At 41.4% G+C, this 12106-nt stretch overlaps 1 protein-coding gene across 3 annotated transcripts in view; it reads right to left on the reverse strand.

Moving 5' to 3' along the window:
- Nucleotides 1–9939: 9939 nt before the first annotated feature.
- The window catches only part of PTPN13 (protein tyrosine phosphatase non-receptor type 13), a 111340-nt gene continuing 109173 nt past the window's right edge, over nucleotides 9940–12106 (reverse strand). For all 3 annotated transcript variants that reach the window (XM_059470737.1, XM_059470736.1, XM_059470735.1), the window contains exons 47-48: nucleotides 11398–11460; nucleotides 9940–10401 (exon numbers count right to left, since the gene is read on the reverse strand). In XM_059470737.1, the coding sequence (XP_059326720.1) occupies nucleotides 10321–10401; nucleotides 11398–11460 (144 nt within the window). In that variant the 3' untranslated portion in view covers nucleotides 9940–10320. The remainder of the gene's footprint in view (nucleotides 10402–11397; nucleotides 11461–12106) is intronic.

A 12106-nucleotide genomic window follows, 5' to 3' on the forward strand; every position in this document is an offset into this window, starting at 1 on the left:
GTTCATTCCTTGCAGATGTATTGCCAAAAAAAAAGAATTTAGATGTACTTTGGAGAGTGATAGCAGGTGGTACAAGTGTAGAGCACACTGGCAGCTGTTAAGATCTAAATGAGAAACAAATGGAAACTGCATAAAAATTATCCTTGGGAGGGTTGGGCAGGAAAAGAATGATAAATTTTGCAAGTTATATGTGTGTAAAACCCTCATTGTCCAAACTTCCAAAGAATTGTTCCTGCAAACACTGTACCCTAAGCATTACATCTGCATAAGGGTACCACTGAGACCCAGTGTCCAGCACTGATAATTTTTTAACAGATTCAAGTTACAAAAGGCATAATTTTTTTGGTTGGATTTAAACCTCCTTCCATGCAGTGGTTATGCTTCTAGCATTGAGGGGAGGGGTTTTTTTGTTTAAACAGTTCCAACATTTGTCACAGCACCTGGGAAGCCAAGATTTCAACAAATTAATTCCTAGTTATTGCCACTGTTCTGCATGTCTGTAAATTCCATTTTAAAGGCTCAGTTTGGGTCAACTTCTCTATAAGAGAAAAAGCAGGTATTCAACATCTCTTTTACAAAAGAGCAGCATTGTACACAATAGATGCCACCCAAGCCTTGCTTCAACAGTTGAAAAGGTCAATGCAAAATGCTTTCTTGGAGTCAACACTGGGAAAAGGGGAAAGTTAAGCAAGCAAACATGAAAAATCTTCAGTTTCCAAAGCAGCAAGTCATTCCAGTAATTGCTAAGTGAACGAAAAATGATATCCAAACATTTATTTCCTCCCTCGACGTGTGCCTCCTGTGGGTGCACACTCTGCATTTAGGTTTGAGTGTGTTACATCTGAAATCTCCATTTTAAATTAACTCTCCAAAACAATTTTGTGCTGCAAAATTAAAACACAGAATACTCGCCCCCAACACTCCCACAGAGATTTTCAGAGTTGTGTGAATCCCTAGATTCTCCCTAGCATTCTAAATCATCGTTTAGCTATGATTATGTTCAGTGAAATACTACACAACAGGAAGGTGAGATGGAACCTAAAGAACAGATTGCTTACCTGAGGCAGGAAATCATTTGAAGTTTTGATGTGTACTAGGTTGACAGCTTTTTCCACACACAATTCCCAATACTGATAGGGTGAGGCACAATCTTTGCATCAAAGTGTGCATCAAACACGCAGCTTGAGAAGCTGAGTTCAGGAAAAGCTTGTGAATGCTGGGAATTCTCCTGTAAACACTCCTTTTGGTTTCAGAGAGACCTCTTAGAGCCACACACGCTCATCAGTAGATCATGATGAATGTTTGCAGAATTTTGCCTTAACTGTCAAGAAACAACAAACCAGATTTAGCAATCGCCTGTCTAGAACTGCAAGGCAGTGGAAGCTGCCATATGATGTTGGCTCTCATGGCAGGTTTTTCAAAGGACCAGCAGCTGCCAAAGCCAGCATCTCTGCTGAGCTCTTCAGAACTCCTCACAGGGAACCCAACTGCAACTGGATGAGGGACACTGGCTTGAGATCTTCAGAGACATGCTAGGCAGAGAGCCTGGAATGTCCAACTGGCAGTCACCAACAGTGCTCCTGAACATACAAGCCAAACATGTGCATCATATGCAGCTAAGAAAGGGAGAACCAAGAGATCCATTTTTCCCTTCTCCCATTTCCATTCCCATTTCCCTTCTGCTGCATTTCAGGTCAGCTCCTACAGAGAACTTCAGGCTTAGCCAAGAGCATGACAAACGAGGCTACTGCTACTGGCTCCAGGATGTTTTGCTCAGCTTAAAGAATAAATGTGCTGTTAGGGCCTTCCCTTTAGACAACCAAAGAGGCCTCCAATGAATGTCAACATTCATGAAAAGGGGAGAAGAGAAAAAACAAACATTAAAAAGACAGCTATAAATGCAGCACTGGGTAAAAATTCAAAGCAATGTTCAGGAAGCCAGGAGGGAAGAGAAGGATCTTGTAGCAATTAAGCTCCTCATGTCACTGTAGGCTCGGTTCCACCTTGTAGAGTCCTCAGACACAGCTAAGTTTCAGTCACTACACAATTGGCACCAGTTTGGCTCATCACAGTAAATTAAAAAAAAAATTCCCCTTGCTTTGGTCCATACCAAGGAGGTGAACTCACTCCTACAATGCTGTTCACTCACAATGGCCACCACCTATTTCTCACCATTCTCTCTGCCCCAAACTTGTCATTGGTTCACAGTAGAGCAGAACTGGTGGCATTAACATCATTGTCATGAGATCTGGCCTGGCCCATGGGTGTGCTGTGCAGTCATGTTCTACAAAGACCTTGGAAGAAGCGAATCCTGCCTGGAAACATGTTAAAGAAGCCTTGATTAATTAAATGCAAGATCACCTCAGCAAAAGCAAAGTCTCAAACAAGAAGAAATAGGACAGAAAATGTTTACATTTCATTTTGTGACATTCATTTACAGCATGCCACGCTCCTGATTGAGTAAAATGACTTCTGGCAGGGGTCCAGGCTACAGGAGCTTTATGTGAAGCCTCATGAACCAACCCACTTAGAGCAACTGATACAAAACAGGAGCACAGGTGCTTTGATGATTAGATGAAGCAGCTGAGCTCTAGGTCATGGCTTTAACACCAGGTGAGGGACCATCAGACAGCCATTCTGCAGCCACAGAAGGAGGAGTTTCCTCAGCTGAAGCACAGACCTCACACTGTAACAACATGGGCAGATGGAAATGCACGCACACATGACTGAACAGGGTGTGGGAAAGCCTGCTCTGCTGCCAACTCATCTTAACACAGCTAGGAAGCATGTGAAAGCCAGCAGTGAAATCTAGATTTCACTAAACAGTCTACAAGTTTGGCAAATGCTTTTGACAGAGTCAGGTTTTCTACCACACTGGTGCCCCATGGATTTGTTGTTGTGTGGGCATTAGTAACCTGACGTATTTCCCCAAGTTACAAATGATTTTCCCACCAAGTTATGCTTCAGTTCCTGGGAGAGTTACTGAAGAAATCCTCCTGAGCCTACCACAAGGAAAATTAAGCAGGTGATTGGGAAAAGCAAGGATGGATTCACCAAGGGCAAATCGTGCTTGACAGAGCTGATCACCTTCTATGGCAGAGGAACTGCTCAGTCCAGGTGGGGCAGGTGGTTGGATTGTTTACCTGGATTTCTGCAGGGATTTCCAAATGGTTTTCCACAGCCTCCTCCTGCACAGACAGACACATTATGGTCTAGACAAGTGGTGCTTGCAGTGCGTGGGGAACTGGCTGGCTGGAAGCACCCAGGAGGTGCTGGTAAACAGCTCCTGTTCAGGCTGATGACCTGTCACAAGTGGGGTCCAAACTGTTTAATATCCTCACAAGTGATCGGCGTGATGGGACCAAGGGCACCCTGGGGAGGTTTGGCAAGTGGGAAACAGGCCCTTGGGAAGAAAGACTCACCCTGCAGGAAGACCTGGACAGGCTGGAAGAGTGGGTACTATGGATAACTTGGGCTAACATGAACCCTATGAAGTTCAGCAAGGACAAGTGTAAGGTCACAGAATCTGCTTGAAAGACAAAGGTAAGAGCTAGACAGAGGATGTTTTTAAATATACATTTCACTTTGACTAGACCCTTCGTAATGGCTTCGTTAGAATTATGATTGCTCGGCACAATTCCCTTTTGGATTCCACTCCTGGATGAGCTGATTCATAAACAGTGAGTGAGGCAACTTTATGTTCCAGAGGAAGGGGAACATTTTGAAATGCCCTTTGTGGAAGTCACCTCTTTCCATTCACCTCTTTCAGCTATGCTGAGCTCCTGTGGACTCTAAGGTGAATTTTTACAAAAATTAACTGGAATGTAACATAATCTACCTCTCCACATACATAATATGAAAAATTTCTCGTGTCAGGTGCTGATTTGTGCTCTTACCTAGGGTCAAGAACACTGGCAAACCTCAAAAAATTAAGTGAATTAGACAACTGGACAACATGACACAAACTGCACAATAAATTGTGCAAGGGAAGCCAGGAGGTCTTGAATGATAAGGTACCTATGTGTTTCCCTTGGCTGCACTTGTTTTCTGCCCAGTTCCACAACCTTGGAGTGCAAAAGAAAGTTCTTGTACCTCCAGGAGCCTCTGATACCATGCCCAAATTCAGAAAACAAGTTCTAAAGATTGCATTATCCCTATGTGCCATAAACCATCAAGTCACTGGTCACCCAAGAGACATGTAAATAATGTCTCTCTCACAAGAGAGTAATAAAAAGAGAAAGAAAAAAGATAAAGTGATTTGGGGGTGAAGAACGTAAGTGTTCTTGAGGTAAATAAGGCAACCCTCCTTAGTAGTACACCCATGTGGCTGGACACACAAATCCCACTTAGGCAAATATTTCTGTTGAATTCTCTGCTGAGAAAATGCTGATTTCTAAAGCAACCATCAACATGCCAGGGCTACACATCACTGGACAAGGAGTTTATATCCAAAGTCCCAGGACCAAAAGGCCCAAGACAAGTAGCCTGAGCTGCTGGGAGCACAAAGCAGTCATGGTAAGGACTTATCACAGCAGACAGAATTGCTGAATGCTTACAGCAATACAGGGATTTGAAACAAACAAAACAAAATTTAAGCTCTGCTGGGAAAAAAATGCATCTGTGCATAAAAAAGCAGGTTACAAAAAGAGGATGAATACAGAATAATTATCATATGAATGGACAACCTTGCAGGGCTCACAAAACTCCTGCCTAAATCTAACCTTGTTTGCCAGTGATTTATGATTCCCTGAGAAAAGCAAAGCAGGTAGCTGTGCTTCAGGGAATTATTTCCAGTATGGGACTGGGTAGCATAAGCAGATTGTGCTGATGGGAAGACTGGCAGTGCTCTAGGAACACTACCATTGAGGAAACACTTCCTGACAACCTGTTATCTGTAGCATCAGCATGATTATCTTTTCATAGAAGAACTGGGAACACAGCCTTTGTGTCATTATACCAAAATTCAGCTTTAGGAGGAGCCAGGCAGTGTCACCTCTGCTTCAGAGCATTCAGCACCTGTTGAAGATAATGAGGGGATAAATAGAATTGACCTTACTTTATAATTTAATTTAGTGTAAATGAACATTTTTTTTCCTGGATGCATCAAGATGACCCAGACCAGTTATTTTAATTACCAGGTCAGAGGTCACTGTTCTTTGAGACATTACTATTCCTTGTTAGAAGAACTAACTTTAAAAAAGCCTTGTCACATTCTAGGACTGTACTGAACACTGCAGAATCTCAGGACAGATTTGAACACAGGAAACCCACAACTGAGGGACCCTGCCGTATGGGACGTGTTCATTCTCTATCCAGCAGTAGGTTACACGCAGGAGATATAAGGAAATGCAAGGAAAGTTCTGCTGCACTACCCAGCACATTACCACTCAAGGCCAGGGTATTTTTAAACCCACAAATGTTTGACAAGTGAAAATTTATTTCCTTGACAAGTGCTAAAGGAGCTGTGGAGAAAGTGACCCCGTTCTACAGTGCATGGCCAAGAACTCTCTTGCTTTATTTTCTAACCCTGTCCAGCTTCCAGAAGGCTTCTGCAGACTTGCTCAGCACATCAAATTTGGCTTACCCACCTCAAGGAGACAGAGAGATGTTACACACCAAATACTCAGCACTCTCCAATTTCAGTGGGCTTGGTCTGAAAGCAATGTTAGAGGTGGAACCAAAATCAAGTTCCTTTACTGAAGCTTTGAGTTCTACCTCTGACAAGGCTTCAAGGAAAGGGAGTTTTAGTTGGATATCCCCATGTATCTGTTTTTGAGGACAGTGCAGGAATATCTGGCTTTAATAGAGCTGAGAAGGCAAAACAGACCATACAAGCTCCTTGTTACTGAATACCAGGATACATCTGTGACCAAGTAAACTTGTTTAGAGATAATAATTTGTTTGGGAATCTGGCTATTGTACAGTCAGAGCCCTACCACAGAAAATTTTTGACTATGGAGGTCATCACAGTACAAGGAAGATGAAATTCATTTCCTAGAACCCACTTGAGGAAGTTAGCAATTAAATCGACTCCTGGTCCAGTGATTTATCCTTCAAGTCACGTTCTCACAGCCAGCAAGATCTTTCCAGCACTTCAATAAAACAAAACCAACCACCCTTTTCCTAACATCTCATTAAGAAGCAAAGCTCCCTGCAGAGCCCACTGGGCTGGCCAACACAAAACACTAGGAATTAAGTCCAAGAAGCAATGCTCAAACTGAGGTCTGAATGTCAGCCACAGGACGTGGTGTTGTTCTGCCTTTTTTTTGTTGTTTGTTTACCCAAAGCAGCAGTGGAAACTCAGTCATGTCCACAGCAATAAAAGATTTTCTTTCCATGGTGGCTATTATTAATTTTATCAGAAGCTGACATGAACTGGATGGACCAAGATGGGTATTAGCAAGAGATCTATATAGGCCAAAATTTCAGACACAAATGGTCATTTTCATCCTCACTCGCTCATGGGAGAGGCTGGTGTGAAACATCCCACTCCACAAATTCTCCGATGCCCAGAGGATGTGATAGATTCACCACTGTCAAATATAACACCTTCATCAGTCAAAACTCCACTGGACAAGCTACTTGAAATTGAATAGGAACTCCAGAAGGAATTTTCCAAAAGACAGAATCCAGAAGAAGTTCAGTTTACCTCCAATTCCAACCCAGTGGCTGTGCTCGTTTGCGGCAATCACTGCTCAGAACCACGTGCCATGGGAGCTTGTTATCTCATCATGTATGTGTAAGTCTGCCCTTCATTGTCTTTTCAGTATATCCAATACAGCATTAATTTTTATCAGCCCCTTTTTGTCAGCATTTTCTTTCCCAGTGTTGAGTTGGCCTTTTCTTCTCTGCTGGCTTGTTCATTCATTTATTTGCCACTTTGCCCAGCCAGGAGAATGTCATTCTCTGAATGAATATTTGGTGAATGAACGCTCTTAATATTCAGAGCCCTTGCTATACAGCCCTCTTGAATGCTGAGTAACATTTTCCTGAGTTTACTCCTGAGATCAGCTGCACTGAGAAGGCAGCACAGGACAGATTCTCCCCTTCAGCTGTGCCAATATCCACAAGCCACTTGATGTTTGCCCCACGTCATTGCCCCGATGACTTATCTATCAGTGGATGTCACAAATTCAAACTTCCCCCCCAGATGATGGTTCTTTTATTCCCTGCACAGGTAGTTTTAGAAGGACTTCAGTTGTAAGGAAACAAGCTGTTCAGAAGCATTCAAATAACAAAAGCAATGAACCCTCAAAACAGTTTCCAAAGAGCAACTGGAATCCCTCCTTTGTTGCCCTTCTCTTGCAGGCAAAGACCAGCAAGGAAAACTAGGATATGATAAACTACTAATGGCACAGGGTTGCTTGTGTGGCAAAGCATTTGTGCTTCTGTCAGCTAATTCTGGCTGGAAAAACAAAAGGATTCTTTCTCTCTTGGGTTAATACACAGGGTCAGTTCTTTAATTACAACTATAATGGATTAAATGTCAGTTTTTTCCCTAGTCTGGTACACTTCCTGCTAAAAATCAGATACCTATATAAAGGAAAATCCCTTTCAGCTGGAGCATGTCCTGGATGCTTACTCAGCAAGGCATCCCAGTTCCAAACAAAAAAAAAAAAGCCTCTCAAGATTTTTTGCTCCTGCAAATCATATATAGTCAGCATAGTAAGAAAGCACACAGCAATCTTCCTTTCAAGAAACTAGGCTGCTTAATAATTTTACTTCTCATTTCTTCAAAGAGGGCATTAGGATTTTAAGTAATCTAATAATTTGAAGAATAAGATGAATATATTTCCAACCAGATTTTCCACAGAAACCAAGTTTAAGCCATCCCACAGCATAAGCACATCCATTTTTTTATAATGAGTTTTGAGCTGTGGGGTCTGTTTCAACCAAAGTGACCACACCAGGTGTCACAGAGGAGAAGTTCGACCTGCTTACCAGAAAACAGACAATCTTCCAGTGTCCTCAGCAAGTGTCAGACTAGAGAGCATTCAATCTTTATTCAATATTCTATACCTCGGCACTGAGACAAAAACCCAAGGAAATTCAGAGCACTTCTCAAAAGAGGCCAAATGCCACCTTTCACCATACATGCATGATTTCTCAGCAACACCTGAATACTTTGTGTGTCCATGTGTTTATTTTATTTTTTTTTTGTGCAGATCTCTGCTTTCTTTGTTTCTGTGTGTGTGTTTGTCCTTTTTTTGAGGAAGGGGAGATTAGGTCAAGTTAGTTATCCTCTGCTTTTTTGTGTGTCCACCATTCAAAGGAAGTTGGGTATAATGCACCATACCACAGCTCATCACATATCAGTGAGGACAAGCAGCAAAATCTGAAGTTGTTTACTGATCTGTGTTTCCCATAAGCTATAATCTGAAGCAAGCTGTTTGTGCTGTACCTGCAGCGTGTTATACAATATCTGTTCCTGTTTCTACATTGTTTGGCATGTACCTGAAAACATTTAAAAGAAGAATTTAACTGCCTTAACCATGCTGTCTGGTTACCATAACACTTTCTTTTGTTTCTAACACCCAGACATGCCCAAACCCTCTGAACTCACTATTTATGTTAAAGCAGCTGCAGTGTATTAACTAGCTGTGTTTACTTACTTTGCCTGTATACAACTGTTGTCTTGAAAATCTTCTGTCTTCAATTTATATCTCCTTCACACAGGTATACTGCCAACATGGCTAATCAATTTACCTCTGCTTCTATCTACACAGAATTGCTTTTCCTTCCTCAAACTATGGTGCTCTGTAAGATGCACAATTTTGCTGTTATGCTGGAGGGAATAAAATACAGAGTATTACTGAAAAGTGGAAAAGGCTCTTTCCTTTTTTAAGTCATGCCCTTGCAAGGCAATGGTCACCTCAGTTTTGGGACACTGGAACACTGCAGGCTACTACTTTAAAGAGTCAAAACCTTGAATAATAACCAGCCTCTGAACTTACTTCCACCACTTCAATGCAGAATGCTGTTAAACTAGCACTCTTACACCCTTTCTGATAGCACAAAAGCTTCAGTTATGTCAACGTCTATTGGGACAGGAATATTGCCCTAGCCCTCAAATGACCACTTGAGGCTGCTGGCATTTATTCACCATCCAAGGCTCCCACAGAGCTTAAAATGAAAATTTTCTATCAGAATAGTTTTGACTGTTTACAGTACCACTAAACCACAGAGCTACTTAGAATCTGGTATCTTGCCTCCAACCTCAAGCCTGGGGGCAGAGTAAGCAGAGCAGGTTACACTGTTGTCAGAACCCTGCTGTAGCAGGGCAAACACACCCCCTAAAAACATGATGTGGTCTCACTGCCCAGGTGGGCTGGAAAACAAGGAGGGAGGGAAAAGAAACCCTTCACCATAGTGTGGAAAGTCTTCAGGAATGAGCCCACAGATTCTGCCAGATTTTTTAAACAGATACTGGAGATCAGAAGGACACTGAAAAATTAAAGTGTAAACTTTTTGTCTTAGGGGCAGCAAACACAAAGAATAATGCCATGGAAGGCCAAGAAAAATCAGTCACAAGGACACAAAAACACCCAGACCCACTGATCAGTGTACATTAGGTATATTTTTATTTACAAAGTAGAGATGCCTAATCAATTATAAGGTTAGACACCCAATAATTCAGCTTTTTTTTGTGTAAAAGTATATAAATATATACATAAAATTCTATGAAGTAAACATTATTAACTGTGATACAGTTAACATTCACTACTATCCTTATGCTAACAGGCATCTCTTAAAGCTTAAATGCTGATTTCAAGATACCCTCTATAAAATAGCTCTAATTGTACTAGAAGGGCAAAAATTCTGTGCCATGAACAAGCTTTCAAAAGAGACTAGTAAAAGGTCTTTGTAATAAAGTTTACAAGATAAAAATACTGCTTCATCCCTCCCACTTCCCCACCCTGAAAGAAACAAATACCCCAAAACAGTTGCAGAACTGCAGGAAGTAATATAGGATTACTTTTTTTCTTCTTCTTAATTTTTCTTTTTAAATTAAAATATTTTTATGTCTGTCTTTCATGACATATTAAGGAAGCTGCAAAAAATGCAGCTTTATTAAATATTGTTATACAAAAATCTCACATGTGCATCCATGGGGCTGAAGATAATAGTGGTATTGTATGAGCTATCCCTTTTCCTTAAAACTATGTACCTTATTAGGAATGATGGAGAGACTTCATAGAAAAGGCATTAGACAGCAACTGAAGAAAGGGATTAGAAAACTATTGGCAAGACAAATAAAATGCTCCAAAGCCTCTCAATCTCCTTGCTTCCTTATTTCAAATGCACTTCTGCTTCAGTATTTTATTTGTCTCTCTGGTTTTCTTCATCCTGGAGTTTGTTCAGGACATAAAGGACAACTTGATAGCAGAAAATGTACTGATCCTATAAGGAAAAGGAAATTACAGAACATGTGAAAAATGCCTGCACACCTAAGCGCTCCCACTTGCACTTCACAGTTGTACAGTTCTTTCAATACTAATTATACTCTTAAATAAAACCACCATCACCAAATCCCAAAGAAAACAAAAGACCCCAAAAAACAAAACAAAACAAAAAAAACTCCAAACAAACAAAAAGGCCACAGTGGAAAAATATGCAACCTCAACTTAAAGCAAATACAGACACTCTTCTGCCACTAACTAACTATCTTTCATATGGGACATTTAACTTTCTTTCACACCAAAAGCACCTAAAGGAGACTAGGCACTTTATGCAAGCAGAAATGAAGACAGCAAGTGAATTTCAATGCCAACTAATACAGAACTCAGAGGACAGTGGAACTTCTTTCCTTAATCTGAGTGATAGAGGTGTGGGGGCTGGTAGATGTTTTGAGGTGTGAGGTGGGGATGGGGCTGATAGTTTGCTTATTTGATTTCAGGTTTGGTTTTTTTTTTTAAACTATGACTTCACATATCCTTCCCATTCAAAGAAAAAGTGCAGATTTTAACAAGACCTTGTGATGACCGTCTAAAGTTAATTAGCTCTAGATCCAGATTATTCCTAAAGGATTGAACTTCAGGATAAGTATATCACCAAAAGAGATCTCAAGACATGTCATTGATTCACAGCAGCTACAGTTAGGGCTTCTCTTCAGTTTATAATGCAACTTGAAACCAAAAAAGCTTAGCTGACCTCCTCTATGAACACATGCTTTTGAAGATGAAAACTCACTTTTTTTTTTTAAACACAGATCAAATCAATACAGCATGTTAAAAATAGATTGTGTTTATAAATGTTAAATACAACCTGCTACTCATCTGATCCAATTCTTGTGACACAAATGTCACATTACAGTGCACAAAGACAACTGCTATGTGCATCACAAAGCTCTCTGGCACTTCGGGTGGTTCAGTGAGTGCCTGGGGAATGCAGACCCACCTCTGTCTGAACCATTCCGTGTCTCTGCAGGCGCATGGTGCGCACCAGGTCTGAGATGTCGAACTGCCAAAACAAACACAAGTTAAACACTCAAAAAAGACAGACACGAAGAACAAAGGAACATCAAACCAGGAAATAGAATTAGGTACATCAGTAATGAAACAAATAATTCACTACAGCCTATATTTGCCTGGTAGATAACCAGCGTGTGCTGGTTAACCAGAGCAATCTGGATGTGGCCCTACATCTGACACTCCCCCCTTTTCTTGTGTTCTTTCTGGACACAGGCTCTTTTGCTTTAAGCATGCAGAAAAGAGAGTTTCAGACATTCAGAGGAAGCTTAGAAACTCCACTGAGCTAAGCATGACATAGCTATCTTCTTTAGAAATTCACCACAGTTTTGCTACCCCAGGCTGCCAAGGGACACAAACATAAGGAAGCTAGCACCCTCCTGTGGATCACCCTAGAAAGCAATCCCTCGTTGTGCTGGAAAACTCAATTCCTTCCACCAATTGCCCAAGTCATCATGGCAATACCATTTTTCCCATGCCATGTGCCAGAAGTCTACTATGGTAGCAGATGACCTTGCAACATACTTCAAGTGGCACCTGGCTGCTGAGGTTCCCTGAGCTAACCCACTGGATATCAGAGCTCTCCCCATCTGGGATCACCAGCAAAGAAACACAGCGCTGCCAACAGCACAGCACAC

The sequence above is a fragment of the Ammospiza nelsoni genome, chromosome 4 (genome assembly GCF_027579445.1).
Source record: "Ammospiza nelsoni isolate bAmmNel1 chromosome 4, bAmmNel1.pri, whole genome shotgun sequence".
In the NCBI taxonomy this organism is placed as follows: Eukaryota; Metazoa; Chordata; class Aves; order Passeriformes; family Passerellidae; genus Ammospiza; species Ammospiza nelsoni.